General features: G+C 33.2%; 2 protein-coding genes across 4 annotated transcripts in view; one reads left to right on the top strand and one right to left on the bottom strand.

The window, feature by feature from the left end:
- The first annotated feature begins 1,639 nt into the window (after window positions 1–1,639).
- On the top strand, window positions 1,640–8,696 carry LOC106715774 (mitochondrial potassium channel ATP-binding subunit). The gene is made up of 14 exons (XM_045681484.1): window positions 1,640–1,815; window positions 1,899–2,226; window positions 2,466–2,621; window positions 2,880–3,025; window positions 3,328–3,403; window positions 3,491–3,631; window positions 4,143–4,327; window positions 5,168–5,345; window positions 5,544–5,663; window positions 6,127–6,230; window positions 6,444–6,618; window positions 7,103–7,281; window positions 7,820–7,967; window positions 8,472–8,696. Exons 1-14 carry the CDS (start codon window positions 1,769–1,771, stop codon window positions 8,565–8,567), a joined length of 2,079 nt encoding a protein of 692 aa, XP_045537440.1. The 5' UTR covers window positions 1,640–1,768; the 3' UTR covers window positions 8,568–8,696.
- A 3,784-nt stretch (window positions 8,697–12,480) lies between these two features.
- The window catches only part of LOC106715819 (hemicentin-2), a 102,525-nt gene continuing 95,130 nt past the window's right edge, over window positions 12,481–19,875 (bottom strand). For all 3 annotated transcript variants that reach the window (XM_045681507.1, XM_014509176.2, XM_045681506.1), the window contains exons 6-8: window positions 15,550–15,684; window positions 13,882–14,098; window positions 12,481–12,716 (exon numbers count right to left, since the gene is read on the bottom strand). In XM_045681507.1, the coding sequence (XP_045537463.1) occupies window positions 12,601–12,716; window positions 13,882–14,098; window positions 15,550–15,684 (468 nt within the window). In that variant the 3' untranslated portion in view covers window positions 12,481–12,600. The remainder of the gene's footprint in view (window positions 12,717–13,881; window positions 14,099–15,549; window positions 15,685–19,875) is intronic.

Here is a 19,875-nt window from a genome sequence, read left to right as displayed (position 1 = left end):
TAATAGTTAATTTTATGGTCACTATGGATTTTGAATTAATTTCCAATAGATATAATACTTAAATATTTGACTTATGATGTTTAGTAATAAAATTTAATAAATATAAATAAATACAGAAGCGATATATTCAGTGTAACTAAAATATTTTAGGTTAGGTATGTATATCGTCATGGTTGTCGTCAGGGGGGAGTAGGGAGCCCTTCCCCTCTAGAGAGTTTAAAAATGTGAAATAGACCTACTTCCTACCTATTATAAAACTACTTCGAATAAGACTATATCAATGTTACCTACCCATCCCTAGATCTAGATCAGCTGGTGACATACATGATGTCCGTCTATGTAATATGTTAGAATTTTTTGTAACTACATACGAATTGCATTTTTGAATAAAATAAATCGAATTCTAAATAATTCTGACTATTTCTTTGTAATCCATTTAGTAATAAATTTATGGCTACTCATTGTGGTCAGTGTGAGAAAGATGATATAGTCATTATGTTCCCCTCGTGATTTTAGATTCTTACGATCGTTTTGCAATAATAACTTTAGCAAAAGAGATGATCAGCGTTTTCTTCAACGCTGGTTAACTTTGGAAGATATTATGTAGATTATGGTCAGTTGACATATTAATTATCCAATATTAGACACTTCACTTAAATTCACAAGTATATGGCATTTAACATTCCTCTGTTTAGACATAGTAAGATCCAAAGATTACTTAGGCTTTCAATGAGAATGAAACAAAGTAATTCATTGAAAAAATCAATATATCTACATCTAAGAAGTGCTTTAGAAAATCTTCACCGCCCTAATAGAACTTTAAATGGCATAAAATCAAATATAAAACTGGCATATACAAATAATTGCGTAATGCTCGCGCCACTTGAGTTAAACAATGGGTAGTATTGGCGCGAAATCGGGGCCCGCACTCCACTCGGCCATCTGTTTGATTTTCGAATAAAAACCGACCAAGGAGTATTTAAGTTTTCGTAGTATATTGTTATGGAAATTAGAAATTGTACCGCGGTTGAGTTTTCTACATTTAATTGTTAAAAAACTTACGTCCATGTGCCCAAAGAATGTAGTTATTGTGCTGTATATATTCCTGCATATTCCATTCCATGATAAACAATAACATTATTAGCCATCTTGAATAGAAAATAACAATAAAATGTAGAATAGTCGTGAGCGTGAATGTGTCTATAGGTTTAGAACTAAAGTAAAATGATCATGTGTGTGTGGTTTAATGAGCTTAATAAAATAAAGCGGAATTTAATAAATCCATCAAATCAAAGTAATCTATAAATCAGAAACCACCGACGGCTACACATTTATCGGTCTGTTTTGTTTTGCAGTTTAATAGTATTGTATGGCCATCTAGCGGCCAATGTGATATACTAACAATTTTAAATAATTTTTGGCAATGTTGTTGTTTGCTATAAAATGAACCAACAATTTTTATTTGATTCAGGAGAATCAAGTGGAAGAAAAAACAAGAAAAGAAGATTGCTATAGTTTTAGGTAGGAAGAATTTGTTTAAATTATTTGTGAAACATTTTCACCGTTTTTGCATATTCTTTGACTTTAAATTTCCTTCAAGTGTCAAATTGATACCGACAGTTTGACATTTGACAGAAAACAGTTAGTTGACGTTTACCTTTGCTGTACGATTAATTTCATTTATTTTTTTGTATTTCCATGAAAAATTAAGTGAAGTTATGTGTAAAGAGAAAGTATGAAATACGCCGATTGTTGATATATTTAAAATATGTGGCAATTACTTCAAACACCTTGTACTCAGTTATTACGACAAAGGTAAAAACTTAACCAATGCCATACTAATTCGGTGTTATTTAACATAGTAATGAGAAAAATTGACATAACTAATTTATTTTCAGGCATCTTTTAGTGAAAAGCAATGGATACTTTATCAATATAGTAAAAAATAAACCGGGTTTTACAACAAAACATTTGTTTACTTCTGCCCAAAAGAGTACAGAGAAAGCAAACACTTTTTTAATTTTTAGCCCTTGGAAATTGTGTACAGGCATAAGTTTAGGGTTGGGAGCACGCTTATTATATAATAATACTGCATTTTGTAAAGCTAATGTTACAAGGACTATCCAAAGAAGACCAAACCTACATGATGACAGTGCAAAGTTTGATTGGAAGAGGTTTTTCGAGTATTTATTGCCACATAAATGGTTATTAGCGGCTGCTGTTGCAGTAAGAATCGATTATTTTTTTCTTCACCACTTTATAAATATAAGTCAGTTATGTTTGTCCCCTTTTAGTTCTTAAAGAACTCTACAAATTTATATGTAGGACCAGAAGAATCTATTATGTGTACAAGTACTAAATATGTCATAGCAAAATTTCCTAATAAAATATTGTTTAGGTAGACATTAATAACAAATAAATAAAATCCTGATTTTGTTTTTCTTTAATGTATAATTTCTTTTCAGTCAGCATTGGCAGTTGCATTTCTAAATGTATATATACCAGCCATGCTGGGTGTCATAGTGAATATCTTAGCCAGTATGAAACATAACCCTAGTACAGATTTTATTGATGAGATTAAAATGCCTGCATTAAAAATGATATCATTATATATTGGACAGGTAAGGTTTATTTTTTTATTAGCTTTGGCCAGTGACTTCATCTGCATAGAATAAAAAAGTGAAAAGTATCTAATGTGTTATTGAGACTATGTTCTTTATCTGTGATATATCAAGTAAATAAAGTTTCATTATTTACTTTTAAATATTGTATGTGTTTTTTGACCATGAAATCTAAGCTGCGCTTTAGTAATACTTCCTGTTAGTAGTATACATTTAAGGTAAATAACAATCTGAAATGTTTTCATATGCTTATTCCAGGCTATTTTTACATTTTTCTATATACATCTGCTGGCCCAAGTTGGGGAGCGTGTCGCAGCACAAATGAAACAAGATCTGTTTGTGTCAATTCTTAATCAGGATATGGCATTCTTTGATAGAGAGAGAACTGGGGAATTAGTAAATAGGTATTTTTGCTAATTGTTAGTTTTTTTTTTTTATTTAACAAACCTAGATGATGTATACTAAATATATAACTTTCTAGAACATCTTTCAAAAAGTACATCTTTACTGTCGCCCATGACTCCGTCCACGTGGAATTAATAAAAAAAAAATTATGTGTTCTAGACTATGTTCTACATCTGTGCCAAATTTATTCAAAATCCTTTGAGTCGTTCTGGAGATACCTTCTAAAAAACATGTATTCATCCATCCATCTATTAAAACCTTTATAGTATTAGTAAGATTAAAATTTGTCTTAATTTTTAAGGATAACAGTAGATGTTCAAGATTTTAAAAGCTCATTCAAACAAACTATCTCCGGAGGATTGAGAGCCATTACACAAGTAAGTACCACGTTTGTAGACATAGAATTTTTACAATTTATTGTATGACCATGTTATTTCTCCAGATATAATTATTTATATGTCTAGGTAGTGGGTTCAGCTGTCAGTCTGCTAGTTATATCTCCACATTTAACTGGGCTAACGTTGATATGTATACCTTCTGTTGTCATCGGAGGTACTTTCATTGGATCCTTATTGAGGAAGTTGTCAAGAGAAGCTCAAGCTCAGGTAAGTTGATAAGATTAAGTTGATAATGGTAATGAAATGTTTTCAAATGGATTCTGTAAAAATTATATTTAACGTATGTTGGAGGTTATTTAAAAGTGGTGATAAATCTTAATTTTTACTATGGTGCATGTTTGGATGGATGGATATATGTTTGTTACATGTTATCTTCAGAACAGCTTCACGGATCTGGATGAAATTTAGTATAAATTTAGAACAGTTTCTGAAAGATAGATACCGTCTAACAGACATCCATCCAAACTTACGTATTTGTAATATACTAGTTGTCACCCGCTACTCCATCCGCGCGGATTAAATAAAAACATAATAAGTAGCCTATGTGTTCTTCCAGACTATGTTCTACATCTATGCTAAAATTTAATCAAGATCTGTTGATTCCGGAGATACCTTCTAACATCCATCCATTCATGTAAACTTTCGAATTTACAATCTTAGTAAGATTGTAATTTGGCAGAGATGTAGAAATTCTAATATATTTTTTTTTAAATTTCAGATAGAGAAGACAACTTTGGTAGCTGAAGAGGCGATATCAAATATGCGAACAGTGCGTGCGTTCGCTGGTGAGGCTGAAGAAGCGCGGGCGTTCGCGAACGAATGCGAGACCGCTGCAGAGCTCAGTATGGAGCTCGGCCTAGGTGTTGGCATGTTCCAAGCTGGTACCAATCTATTCCTCAATGGGTAAGACTCTCACATATGTACAAATATCATTCCGATGAATGCACAATGTTTTGAACGAGTATAATATTCAAATAAAGCCCAGTTTCACAATGTGCGATTAAATCCTAAATAAGTTATTTGGAACTTATTTGTCTAATAGAATAGGATTATTATGACATTCTTATGTATTAGTTAATTTACTTGTTAGTTTTTCTGATCCATTGAAGTCAATTGATTTGAACAATACAGAGAGATAAACGGAGGCTATGATTTTTCACGACGTGATATTAGCTAACTTCTCTTTCATTACAAATCTAGATAATTTTTATATGAATTTTAGACTTTTTTATATATTAAATGGTGGGAAACGAGCAAACGGCCATCTGCCGAAATGGCGTTGCTGGCGAATCATCCGTAATTACAAATGCGTTGTCTACCTTTAATCAACATTTATGTCTTATCAAAGCCACTTTCCCTTCCCATCCTTTACATATAAGAAAAGGGAAAGAGGATTAAAATAAGTCCTCTGGTACCCGCACTCATCAGACAACACCTGAAATTACTTACACTTGACACATGTCTTATACATTGCCGGTGTATGATGTTGCTTGAATAATGCCACAAATACTATCGATAGAGTAATTTTATAACTCTCGGCCAACTGTATTAAGTTTTAAAAAAATAGAAAGCATGTTATATCGAGGGGTGAAAGGCTATTTGTTTTAAGCGACATTTTTTGCGATATTGACTTATATATATATTCAGAATCAGGGAATTTTTCTGTTATATATATATATATAATATAAGTAAATATCGCAAAAAATATCGCTTAAAACAAATTTCACCCCTCGATATGTTCAGTATGGTGCTGGCGACGATGTTCCTTGGCGGGCACTTGATGTCCACTGGTCAGATGTCTGCTGGTGATGTGATGGCGTTCCTGGTGAACGCGCAGACAGTGCAGCGCTCCGTAGCGCAGCTCTCTTTGCTCTTCGGCTCAGTGGTGAAGGGGCTCAGTGCGGGGGGACGCGTGTTTGAGGTTGGTGATGACACTAGACAAGCAAATGGCAAATAAGAAAGTAACAAAAAATGTTTTTTTTCCTGTTGAATCAACTTTAGGTTGTCGGTGGAGAGATTTAAAAAAATGGGATTTTTTTTTAACATAAAAATCTACATATTAAATCTTTTTGATGGTTATTTTTTTATTAGTTAATTAATTTTGTTTTCCTATATCCAGTATATTAATAAAGAGCCTCAAATGGACACATCGGGTAATAAAGTGATCAAGTACCATGAGTTTCACGGAGATATTGAGTTCAAAGATGTCGCCTTCGCGTATCCAACACGACCTGAAGCTGTAAGTTAACTCCTTATATATAAAAGTAATTCACCTAATTAATATATAAATATACCGGTATATAAGCATAGAAAACTAATACAAATAAACTAATACAAAAACTAGTGATCGCCCGCGACTTCGTTAGCATAGAGAAAATAGTTACCTTTTAATCATAGTTCCGTCAAAATTGGACCAGTCGTTTCTAATATCACCTAGATTATTACCAGAATTGAGGACAGACAGACAAAAATAAAAAAGTAGTTTTTAGTTGTAAGCAACACAAATACATCATTTGTATCGCGAAATGTGTTTTTTTTATATTACTTACAGACACAATTGCAAATTATGTTATGGAATTCATTACTGTTTGAATGTTGTTAAAACATTTTTATTGTTGAAAACAAAAGTTAACTTTTTATTAATTAAAATAATTTATCTAATATCACACAAATCTTGTTAAATCTATGTTTTTATTTATTAGGTTGTTTTAAAGAATTTCAATTTGAAGATACCAGCTGGTAAGACGGTGGCCATTGTTGGTACATCGGGTAATGGGAAGTCAACTATAGCTGCTTTACTAGAAAGGTATGTTAAAACAACATTACAACTATAAGTTTCCACTAACTGTAAAAAGTAGGGGGGTGGGGGGAGGTACACTGCAATTCAAAGCTGACTTTGAGTCAGAGACAAGTATCTTTGTCATTTTTTATATAACCATGAGGGGCGCTAGTGTGCTATAATAGTTACACATTTGTCCGCTGAGTCTGAAGTTTATTGGTTTATAAATGTTTTTTGCAGGTTTTATGATGTTAATGAAGGCTCGGTGACAATAGATGGCGTTGATGTGAGAGAGATGGACTGCAAATGGCTGCGGGGCAGAGCGCTAGGGCTCATCAGTCAGGAGCCCGTGCTCTTTGCCACTACTGTTAAGGAAAATATAAGATATGGGAAACCTGATGCTACTGATGATGAGGTAAGTTGTACAGTATTATTTTCTCTAACCGATTTTGAAATTTAACAAATATTAGAAACTAGCTTTTCCCGCGACTCCGTCCGCGCGGAATAAAAAAAAAAAAGAAAGAAAACCGGGTAAAAATTATCCTATGTCCTATTCCTGGTTCTAAGCTACCTGCCCACCAATTTTCAGTCAAATCGATTCAGCCGTTCTTGAGTTATAAATGGCGTAACTAACACAACTTTCTTTTATATATATAGATTAATAACAAGTTAGCTTATTACGGTATTGAAGACCATATACAATGTTCTAGTAAGTCATGGAGACATGAAAATATACTTCTGTAGTGCGCAAATATACTAAAAGATGGCGTTTTATAATAAATGAGTTCAGTTAACGTTCAAGAAGAAAATAAAAAAAAAGCCTTAAGAAGAAAATTAAAAGAAAGTTAACTCAATATGTTTTATCTGATAAAGTTTAAAGTAAATAAAATATACTTTAGGTCTATCAAGCTGCTATGACGTCCAATGCTCATGACTTTATCACGGGCTTTCCTGAAGGTTATAACACTTTGGTAGGAGAGAGAGGAATGGCGTTATCTGGAGGACAGAAACAAAGAATTGCTATCGCACGAGCTGTACTGAAAAACCCACCAATTATGATACTAGATGAAGCTACAAGGTTATTAGAAATAGTAGTTATTATTAACATTAATATTACTATTTTAACAGTGGAAAATTCCAGCCACAACATCTGTTGCACTAATTGGCCTCGTCTCTGAAATACCACGACCACACAGAAGACAGACGTCAAGTGGAAGTAATTCCAAGTACAGTCTGATGAGTGTGGTACCGGAGGACTAATTTTAGTCCTCTTCACACTCTTTTCTTATTAGGAAAGGATGAGAAGGGTAGCGGATTTGGTGTAAGACGGGATGCATAGGAAGGGGAAATATTCTCTTTCTGTGTGTCCCTTTCACCGTTGATTAAATGTTGATTCCGGAGAAAATGCAGATGCATTGCCTACCTGTCTATCTGCCTGTCTACTTGTCTGTACCTTTTGCGTTGTCTATGGGCAACGGTCGTCTCGCTATTTTGGCGAATCCAGGTTCAAAAACTCTATAATGACTTACAGGTTTCTAGTTTTTTGTAGTAGATAATAAATATTTAGATTTAGCGCCATCTATTGTGTACTTTAAAATCTTATTTTTATGTTACAGTGCTTTAGACTCTGCCAGTGAGAAGGTTGTACAAAGTGCACTAGAGGGCGTGTCGCGCGGCCGCACCGTACTTGTTATTGCACATCGTCTCTCTACCATCATGAACGCTGATATTATTGTTGTACTCAACAAAGGAAATATTGTAGAGGTACGTAGTCTGTGTTCTCTTTTTCCATTAGTCAGTGGTAAATCAACTGAAATTGGTGACCTGCAAATCAACTCATGGTGAATCGATTCATAGTTCAGCTCAATTTGTACTTGGATAGAGTTATGATATGCGTTTCGAATTGTGAGCCACCAGGCGGTTCATGATTTCTTCACAAAGTACATTGCGATGAGCCGTGAGCTGTTAATTTAGTTGTTGAGTCGCAGCTCAACGGTTCAAATCTATGTAACCTGAACTTTTGAACCGGTTCAGAGCTGATTTACACACGTCTCTTTCTTCATACTGGTCTAAATAAAGCGTCGTATTTTTTGTAATGCTTTTAAGTTATTATTTTATATTTCAACTGTCTAGTGTGTGTTTTAAATGCAGCAACGGCGTCATTTAAAATATTTGAATAATAGTGTTAAAAGTGACGTATAGATGGCGCTGATATTTTTTTTAAAATTGGAAGATAGATGGCGCTGTTTTACATTTTTGAAATTACAGATGGGTACACACGAACAGTTAAAGAAACAAAAGGGCTTCTACTGGAATCTTATAAAACAGCAAGATCAAGATCCAGAAGGAACCAGAACTCTATAAATATAGAACTAGTTAGTTAAATATTTTATTTATTTGTGACGTGTTTAATTCCAGAATTGTACATTTTTTTTATTAAATGTTCCTGTAGTTGTGAAATATTCACAATGGCTTTTAGACTACCTCACAATTTCGTTACACAGCCATCAAATTTTTATTAAAAAGTACAGATGACAAAAAAATCTTAAACTTTTATCTCGGCGATCCAAATTCAAAAATGTGTTTTATTTAAAAATCTGTTTTGCTGACCATACTTTTTATCTACGATGTAGGACTTAGTATGTACTAAAGCTATACAATAGTAGTCAATTTAAAAAAAAAAAACGCTTTATCATTGTTTTACAAAATAAAGAAATATCTATGGTTGAATTAAAAAAAAATCGGAGTTTATTAGTATTAATTGGTGTTCTAGGGTTTGTCCTTTGTCTTATGTGATGGTATATATTTGTTTTAAAATGTTTTGTCTTTATTGTTACTATATCATATCTGTGATCCATTAATAAATCAATGTAGAGACCAAATAAATGACATATGTTTAGTAAATTCACATAGTACATAAGTAAAGGTATAATAAATTAATTTATTTATATTCTTTGTTTATTTTAATAATTATAATTTACCAGTGGACCTAGTACGAATATTTGTGATATCATTGTAACATTACGAGAAAATTTGTGTAAACCAAAGATCTCATACTTACTAATATTATAATCTAGCTTTTACCCGCGACTCCGTCCGCGCGGAATAAAAAATAGAAAACGGGGTAAAAATTATCCTATGTCCGTTTCCTGGTTCTAAGCTACTTGCCCACCAATTTTCAGTCAAATCGATTCAGCCGTTCTCGAGTTATAAATAGTGTAACTAACACGACTTTCTTTTATATATATAGATGCGAAAGTTTAGATCAGTGTTTCCCAAAGTGGTCGATATCAAATTTAAAGCATTGCTAATTCTCACTCTTCTATTCTATTGACTTAAGTCAGAATGAATTAATAATAATAATTGATCTTAAAAGTAGATAATTAGGCCAAGGGGTTCCTTGTCCAAAATAGTTTGGGAATCCCTGGTTTAGATGGATGGATGTTTGTTTGAAGGTATCTTTGGAACGGCTCATCTCATCTTGATGAAATTTGGCACAGATGTAGAACATAGTCTGGAAGAACACATAGGCTACTTATTAAGTTTTTTTTTTTTAATTCCGCTCGGTCGGAGTCGCGAGCGACAGCTAGTTTTGACCTAATTGACGAATTGACTGGGTCAGCGTGGTGCTTATCACCCCTAACTTGGGGTAGGCTCCGGGTTGGGGACGTATAGTGAGAATAAATTATAATAAAATAGTATAAATAAGTGTTTTTTTTAAAGGATAATAATTAGGTTAGTAACGGTTTAAACTAACATTTAAAATTTAACAATGACTGTTTTATTGTTGAATCTGAAGATTTCTACTCTATGGCTAGATAAAATTGGACTTTAATAACTAAGGAAACTTTTAAAAATAAAATTACAATCATCCGAAGAAGTATTTATTGCATATTAGGATCACCAAAATTATTTGTACAGTATGTAATTTTTGAACAACACTGACAAGTTATTTACAATACCTAGCGGCAGATACATTCTACCTTTTGAATTTAGTTACAATTTATATTTACATAGAATAACAAATTTTTTAGAATTAGACAATATTTATCTTAGAATTCAAGTATACTGATCGTACATTACTGTAGCTTTACTTAATCTATGTTTTACCATCGACTACAATCTATGATCTTGTCATAGACTAAATGATTCACAGAGCTGACTTGTCTTTGATCTTTGTCATAAAATGTTTTTAAAAACACTCTGCGTAACAAGTTCAACCTTTTTAAATTCTATTGATAACTTTGGGCCTCATTAAATGCTTATAAAGGGAAGATTCCAGATTATAGCTGTTAAATGTTTACCTCAGGGTCCCTTAGCAAGGAATTTCCTCCGACTCAGCGGTTGTAAATATTAGATCCAGCACATTATAGCGCGGCAGTTGTCAAGTCAGCTTTGTTGTATTAAAATTCCAAGAAATCTAATTTTAATTCCTCAGAATTTATTACATAATTATTTCATTATTTCAACACACACATTAACAATAATTATGATTTGAACTAAAAGGAAATAGTGAATTTACATTAACTAGATATTTGAGCTATTTTTTCTTAGTATTTATATGAATTTATATGCAAGTGTAACGAAAACACAATAAATTGGAGATATTTTTTATATGTTCCAATTAAACACATAAAAATAGTCTATGCTATCATTGGTCTAATATCTGCTTTGGGCTGTGTATTATATACGACATTGTAAAAACATTGTTCTACACTCATATATATAATTGACACTACGGCATAATAAGAATGCACTGAATTAACACTGAAAACGTAATTTTCACATTTCCAGCAATAAAGAAATTGTAATGAACTGAAAATAATTTTAAAAAGATTGTCGTATCTGTCATAACTTAGTCTTTGACATAATATTATGACATTTTATTCTTATTATAATTGATAATAATTTTATACTTTTACCTAAAATCTTAGACAAGGACAGCAAGATGTTTTTTTAATGAATTGTTTAGAATATTTCTTTACTATGACATCAATAATTATGTTTTTAATGATTTCAAAGTTTACTTTAACCTACTACATCGATATTAATACGAGTATATTAAATATTAACTATACAGTACACATGTATCAAACTATAATTATATAGTGCGACAACATTATCTGACCCGGTGTTAGTTTTGGCAGAAAATATATATAATATATGAAAATATAAACAGCTACAGTACAATTTTGTGACAGTTTTTTGACGTTGACAGAGGGCTATAAAGAGCTATTGTATTTCCCACCGGGTCAGATAAGTTCGTCGGTCTATACTTAATAACAATGAAGACAATGGAATTAATATAGATAAAAGAAACTGTGAAATTATTTACAAATTCATCTTCTAGAATTCTTGGATCCCTGAACTGTCTATTGATATTTATGATCTGTGACATTTGCGTTTATTAAATTGTTGCCTTTAGAAATAATGTAAAATAATGCTTGGGCCGTGGAAAACCCAAGGTTAAATTATAAAGAAAATGTGACTAATAACTATAAACATAAAAAGCACACCCTGTTTTACAGTTTTGGTGCTCTCAAAAAAAAGTCTTTTAACCAATTAATTATAATTTAAAAAGTGACAAAGATTAAGAATAGACTTCTCAATTTTAAGTAGTTACTCTATGTTATTTACGAACCAACTTACGAAGCTTATTATAACTCGACTAGAATGAAATGGTATGTAAATATTGTATTTGGTACTGTATAATCAAGTTTATAAATCCTTATCATTCCTATTATAAATTTGTACGGTTATACGTATATCAGCTTCAAGTCTTACTGTTAATTAAATAAAGGTAAAACGACTTTGGTGTTCTCTCACAAGGATAATTTGAAAAACCTCGCCGGTTTTGTTGGGTTGGAGGTAGATGAGGGGAGGGTAGTTGGTTGCAATCTCTTACCAGTTTCGGAACCGCTCCGAAGTTTTTGGATTGACTTGGATTGGATAACAAGGTCGCTTTGATTACCCTGAATAACCCTCTGTATGTATGTATCCTTATCTGTTCATTTAAGTAGATAATACATCGATTACTAGTTGGAAATATCTACAGGCTACAGGGCCGACGTCAGGGTAGGATGCTGTATAAATTCTGTGAATTACACACTCTCACATTACCCTGTCACCCCCTTCCCCTCTCCCCAAGGAAATCTTGCCCAGGTCGTCAGTACAGTTAAAATCGTTACTGATGGGCTGCGTGCGGTTCGCTATTATAGCTATTTTGACAGATGCCACCCTACATTACAAAAATAAAAACAGAGAGCATCGCTCGTGACTAGTAATAACTGTGACATCGGCTGGTAAGTCAGGTTTTTGATTATTTAACATGAAGTAACAATGCGATAAACTTGTTTACAGTACCAAATCCTTAACTATCTTGATCTTAATATCACCGTCATCGTAGGCCGAAATGAACCATCACTGAGGAGAGTAGCAATAGGCAGGTGACGCTCGACGTGATGCCGTGTATCGCACTGGTGTTGCGACGCAGGATCGCCGCCATCTTGTTGCCTGGAATTACGCAAAATGGCGGCTGAATTTTTACCCTCCACTGAATGATAATATAACATTTACGCATTTAAATAGTAATTAACAGATAGAATTCTTTTCAAGTAATAATATCGAAATAAAAGTAGTAATGTAAATTCATTTTTTAGCAGACTTCAAAATGTAGGAGGTTGTCAATTCGACTGTTTTTTCTTAATGTGTGTTACCGCGAAGCTCCACCTCTGGTGCTCCGAATTTGATGAAAATTATTTTAATCGAATGAAAGTGCTTGCAGATGGGTCCCATTTTTTTTAAAATAACTAGTAGATTTTATCTTAGCTTCAAAATGTGTTGCGAAAATTAGGGACATTTTTGCTTTCAGCGCTTACGTAGGCTAAACTATAGGACCTACATAAAAATGATGTATTGAAGAAATGTATCTCTTTAAATGTGCTAAATAAAAGTTCGAGATAGCATATATCTATCTTTTATAGTTTTCTCACAATAACCTTTTTTTTCTTTAGAAACATCAATTAAATATATGCTCTATTTTTAAAAATATAGTCATTTAAAAAGGAATTTAAAAGGTTGCTCTCCCAATATCGATTCATGTACTACCAATAATTTAATTTGAAATAAACAAACTGTTTAAATTTTCTTTTGAATATTGTACAATACTTTAATTTCATTGATGCAAATTATTTTCAACAACAAACGGATAAAATGAAATTATTGGAATTAACAGTCGCATTATACATTCGATTGGTTTCGTCTTTCAATTTAACAATTAAAAATATATGAATGTAAACCAATCTGTACAGCTTTCCATTGTTTGCAATTCATGTTCATGTCTCTGTGGTATTGTTATCTGTATATTTAATTAATTTATTTTATTTATTTATAATAAACTTATTTTTTTCATGTTTCACACGTTTCGGAGAAGTTCTACGACACGTTATTCTGCTACAATTTGATTCTTTCGCAAAAAAAAGTACTTTCTGCTTTTAGAGATAAACATTACTGAACAGACTTAATGCTTTTAGAGACGAATACATGTATAGAGATAAAAAAATAAATATCTTCAGAGAAGAATACATGCATGGAGACCAAAACTTACTGCCTTGTGTGAGAACTACATGTATAGAATTGGAAAATTTACTGACTTAGAGATGATTTGTGGGTAACTTACTGCCTTCAGAGACGAACACGTGTATGGATGCGGGCTCGGTGTTGCTTGCGCTGCACGTGTAGTTGCCGGAATCTTTTAGTGTAGCGCCTCGTACTGTGAGCCGTGACTGCGTGCGCGCACCCGGCTCCGTTTCCACCGTGATGCCGCCGCGCGTCGCATCGTAGTTTATCATGCGGTCGTTGTGGTACCAAAATACGTATTGCGGCGGCGTCGGACTCTGGGAATTGTGAAATAGTTACATAATACTGAAAATATTTAGAGCTAAGTAGAAATTGGGTGTGTTAATTTAATTTCAAAAATATCCGTTTTATTGGTAGAATGTAAGAGTGGTACTTTTAACTTAATTCCATTGTTTTACAGCTTTTTAAGGCTACAATTTCAATAAGCCGATCGACAGTAACATCGCCTAAAACGTCGCGCAGAAATCAAAAGTCTTTAACTCATTTCTACTTTATCGATAATAATTCTGTCTCAGTCAACAAATATATCATAAAAACATATCAACGTGTGTGTTCTGTTTTAGAATAGAAACAAAATTTTACCGCGGTATTTACAGCAGTCGTATATTGTATCGTTAGGGCTGCTACCTATCAATAAACGTAGACCCGAACACTGGCGGAAAAAAAACACGACGTGCATTAAGAAACAAAAAAAGATGGGGTAACCTTGCTCGCTCGAGGACGATGAAAAAATTATATATCTAGTGACTTGTTTCACACACTCTTGACGTCGTCTCATCTGTAGCCTGACTATGCACCATGCACCCCTAATACTTCGAGTTTGACCTGTGGTGGCAGCCCTAGGTACCGTTGGTCAGCGAGCCAGCGAATTTACGGCCACCATAGCGATAGTCGTTAACCCGTAACAGTGAGAATACCATTAGTGACCAATAAAAGTTAGGAATGATCTCATCGCTATAACAATAGTAGCTTTTACGCGTCCAATTCCCGAATATATATGTATACGCATGTACATGGAGGGATATATCCGCGGCATTAAATGGAAGATATTGTCTGGGGATTACGAAATTTAGTTCGCAACTAATGTACCTACAATTTTGTTTGAATGTTGGACAACGAAAATAACTGAACGGTTAATTTGATGTTATAGCAGTTCTAAATGTTGAGCTATTTATATAAATTGACTTTATTATATTCAACATTACAACTACAATCTCCATTAAGAAAAGTAAGTTAATGATTTCTCATATTGTTAGCTATAACCAGTCTGACCGTGATTTCCGCAGCCAAAACACCAGAAACAAATCCATGATCACAAAGAACACACACACAACTCACGGACCTCTATTTGGTGTGGCCAAATGAACCTCCGCAATCCACTTTTTGCCATTTCGGGAGAGGGAACGTGACGGGTGGCGAGCAGAGTCGCCGTCTTTCTCTTCCGGGAATTCACACATATGTGCGGGTTGCATCAAGATGTTTTCCTTCACCGTACGAACGTCGGATAAATGTACATACATATGTTAATCGAAAAGCACATTGGTACATGACGGGATTCGAACCCAGGACCTGCAGATTGCAAGTCAAGTGCTTAACCCTTGAGCCACCGACGCTCATTACATTGTATACGAAGAAGTTGCAAATTAAATCTATTTAAACATATTGACTGTCACTTTCTCAACAATACAGAATTGGCTATGTTACTTACTTTCTCAACAATGCAGATGAGATGTATGACGCTGCCGAGGTCGACGTGGTGCTCGCCGGAGCCCAGGATAAAGGCTTCGGGCACCACTATCTGTAGCCGCACGTAGTGTGACACGATACCAGTGCGAGTTGATACCTGAAGATATAAACATATTTAAGATTGAATCTTGGAAATGTAACGAGTTTTAATATTATATCTTGGAAATGAGATTCTAATCTCACGCAGACACAGACTCTCGTCTTAGAGATTAGTGTCATATTTCTCCTTGTATAATATATTATGTATGCAGGCGTTACGATGTCTTGGGTGTACATTAATAAAACTGTAATTTCTACATAAGACACACAACTAAACAGTCTCATTGGGCGTACGTAAGGTACACTATTAGCACCAGAGCTGGGCATTAACTCGTTAATCCGTTAATCGTTAATTAACGAAGTTAACATTTTGCTTAACGGATTAACTTTTAAGTTAACTTCAAAAAGTGTTAACGCTTTTGTTAACTTCCGTTAAACTCAACTTCCGTTAATAAAAGTCCGTTAATCGTTAAATTAGAAACTTGGAGACGTGCTGTCATTTTGTTTAAATAACGTGCCACGCCACGCTCGTAAGTTCAACTATGTTGGGCGACTGTCGGCGACTCGAATGGTGAACCAACGAGTTGATAATTGATATATGTGAAGTTCGCGTGCAAGTGTGATGCATCAGAGCATCCGGGAAAGACGTGACCAACAGGACCAAAACAAAAGAAGGTTCGAAATAGTATATTTCATTACGAGTATATAAAAGCATGAGTATGTAATAGCCCACATTCCGAACGCTCTTCGCCCCTGCAATACGCCACTTTTTGAGCAACTGTATTAAAACACTTTTTACTCGCGCCTTCTCTTTCCCAACTGTAAAAATGATGTCTATTAAAAAGAAAAAACCAACCACGAAGTTTTTACAAAAAAAAAAAAACATTGAAGTTTTTATGATTCATGCAAATATTTCTAAAAAGAAGCTCCTAATTTGTTACAATATCAGATTTAATGATTTGATTCAATGAATTAGGTTAGGTTTCATTTTATTTCATCTCATTAAATTTCATTTTCATTTCATATCAATAAAAATAATCTACTGAAATCTTTGTTTGTATTCTTTTACGGTTTGCGCCATTTTTCAAACATTTTAGTTAGTTGAGTTTATTGTGTTTTTAGCCGACTTCAAAAAGAAGGAGGTTATCAATTCGACTGTATTTTTTTTTATTATTCTAATAAATTGCTGAATTTTTTCGCAACCGTATTAAAACAGTTGTTTAGTACACGTGCGGAACTGTCATTACAACTGGTTCCTACTGTCAACCCTCACCTTCGGCTGCGCCTCGGCTCGGGTAGACATTTGTCGGAACTCTTTGCAATGACAGGCTTTCCGCACTCGTAATGAAATATACTATAATGCATTCATACTTGTCTCTAATACTAATGTGTTATAGAATGTACAGTCAAATTACTATTTTAAACAAGTGTCGCCACAATAAGTGCGAAATTAGTATGTATAATTTTGGTATGGTTAACTGTTAACGATTAACTTTAACTTGCGTTAAATTTTCGAGAATTTAACGCTTTAACGATTAACGAAGTTAATTTTTTAATTAACGGATTAACGATTAACGAAGTTAACTTTTCGATTAACTGTGCCCACCTGTGATTAGCACTTTAAAACGCCAGTTCATTAATTCATACAATTTTAAATTTATTTCAACCAAAATTTGCGTTAGTTAATTCAGATTTAGGCCTTTTAAAAACGCTATGTCTAAAAGCATTCTATCACGTTTTTGTACGTCATTCCGCGAACGCATTTGCAGTTTAATGAAACGTTTGAGTGCCTGCAGCGCGTGGAATTAGCTGCTTAATCAGAGCTCTGTAGCTAGCACTGACGCGGAGGTCTTTTGTTTCCAGCACCAAACCACCGGTGAAATGTTTTACTTGCTCGAATATCTTTTGTATTGCGTTTACATAGCTCTCTTTGACTTTAGATTTTGAGATTGTATTGTGTTTAAATTGAAATATGAAATAATTTTTTACGATTTTGTAGTTTTGAAGTACAAAGACAAATTGTAATTGAACCTAGTTTTAAATGACTAGAGTAAAGTAAATTGATTTACTTTAATATTGAACCTTTTCATCGCGTTCATAAAAATGAAATCGTTTTTATATTAAATGAATAAAATATGAATTGTTCAATCAAAACTAACAGACGAATCCAGTTTTAAAAATTTATCAAAAGAAAATTAAATTAAAGTAGATCAATTTAAGCGAATCATTTTATTTTTTTATTTAATCAAAGGGCAAAGAAATATAAATAAACATTTTTAAAACTCTTATTGAAGTAACTTTTGACATCAATTTAAATCGTTGAATGTACAGAGATAAATTAAATTACATTTTTCAATGCTCCAAAATAATTATTTTACTGTTAATATAATTTTGAAATGAATAACCAAACTATTAAGTCTTTTTGAGTTTTATATTTAAAATATTCTTTTTAAAGCCTTGAGTAATATTATGATTAAAACAAATAAATTGGTTGTAGTGCATAGTCTGGAAGAACACATAGGCAATTATGTTTTTTTTTAATCCGTGCGGACAGAGTCGCAGGCGACAGCTAGTAATATTAAATCAGAATCATTGGTATCATTAAATCAGAATAATTCTCATAATTATATTATATTATAAGAAACGTGCTTCTTTAAGAAGCTGTACTTGTGATCGTAAAACGTTATGACGTCATAAAATAAGAACATCAACTAAATAAGATTTAATATTCGGTACTCGGCTTATTTATTTTATCGTATATTTTTATATCGCCTGTTATTGACACATGAAGCTTCATCTCAATTCTCGTTAACGTAACATCTCGAACAGATGCTCCCAGATAAATAGCTAATCTTAATAATACATAATCTTTTCGTTTTTAAAATAATCTTACTAATATTAAAAATGCGAATGCTTGGATGGATGGATGGATGGATGTTTGAAAGCATCTTCAGAACGGATCAACGGATCTCGAAGAAATTTGGCACAGAGGAAGATAGATGAAGAAGATAGAAGAGAAGAAATGAAGTCTAGAACAACACATAGGCTACTTATTGTGTATTTATAAATGTATTATAAATTGTGTATTTATAGTTAACCGACTGACAGATGGATTTCTTTTGGGAATTTGTACTTAGTATGAAGTACTAGCTATGCCCGCGACTTCGTCCGCCTGAAATACTGTCTTCGGGTAGCATTTATTCGCGTTAGAAGTAGCCTATGTCCTTTCTCAGGGTCTAGACTATCTGTGTACCAAATGCCATTTAAATCGGTTCAGTAGTTTTGCCGTGAAAGCGAGACAGATAGACAGAGTTGCTTTCGCAATTATAATATTAGTAAGGATTGTGTATGTTTTATTGTTACCTGTAGCTTAAGGTTTACTATTTTGAAGTGTTACAAGTGCACTCCGATAAAAAATTATTTCATATCTAATAATATAGGTTAGTGTGTAATTGTGACTACCAAATTTATACTTAAAAGCGTGAGTGTTTACTTCCTACAATTTAGGTAATAACATGTTATCCATAATTTAGATTATTAATTTGGCTGGAAGTTAGAATTGCTAAAATAACATTTAACTGGAATTTAGTTCCGCATTCGATGTGGGTATTATTAATTCAAAGCTTAGCATTTATCGACATCAGCCCGTATGCATCTGTCAGTATTAGGTTTATATAAGGCCGTTATGTATTTAAGTTATTGGAATTTCCTGAATATTGAATAGTAAATTATTTTTGCATTTGAAATTAGAATTTCGTTGTTATTTAATTAGTCTTGTGATTGTTTAATTTAGTAGAGTTTATCTTACTGTTGGTTTCTAATGTCGAGACATTTTTATCGACTCATATTGTTGTTTTTGTTTTTTCAAAGAGATTGTGAGGGATAACGCTATGTATCTATGCAAGTTACTGTAGTCGAAGACCACAGTAAGTGTTTTTCTATACTTACAAAGTTTAATTATAACATCGTAAGCCTATCGGTTATAGCATTTGTTAGCTGCCTCGTCTGCGCCGAATTAAAAAATATACTATCGAATATAACCTATGTTACTCAGTGAAAATGTAGCTTTCTAATGATGTAAAAATTAGTGAAATCAGTCCAGCAGTTAGTAAATTTTTTACAACTCTTTGTATTGTTAAAACTATTATTGTAAAATTCATATGTCGAAATCTCGTAGCTTTGTAACTTATTCATGTTACACTGTAACTGTTTCAAAAGCCTTAGCGATGATTAAGTTACGTACCGGAAG

This window comes from Papilio machaon, chromosome 16 (assembly GCF_912999745.1).
Source record: "Papilio machaon chromosome 16, ilPapMach1.1, whole genome shotgun sequence".
NCBI lineage: Eukaryota > Metazoa > Arthropoda > Insecta > Lepidoptera > Papilionidae > Papilio > Papilio machaon.
This window is presented reverse-complemented; position numbering and strand designations above follow the sequence as displayed.

Coding starts and splice junctions, on each gene's coding strand:
- LOC106715774 (XM_045681484.1), top strand. CDS start 1,769: ATGTGGCAATTACTTCAAACACCTTGTACTCAGTTATTACGACAAAG. Junction 4,328..5,167: donor ACCAATCTATTCCTCAATGG/GTAAGACTCTCA, acceptor CGATATGTTCAG/TATGGTGCTGGCGACGATGT. Junction 6,231..6,443: donor ATAGCTGCTTTACTAGAAAG/GTATGTTAAAAC, acceptor TGTTTTTTGCAG/GTTTTATGATGTTAATGAAG.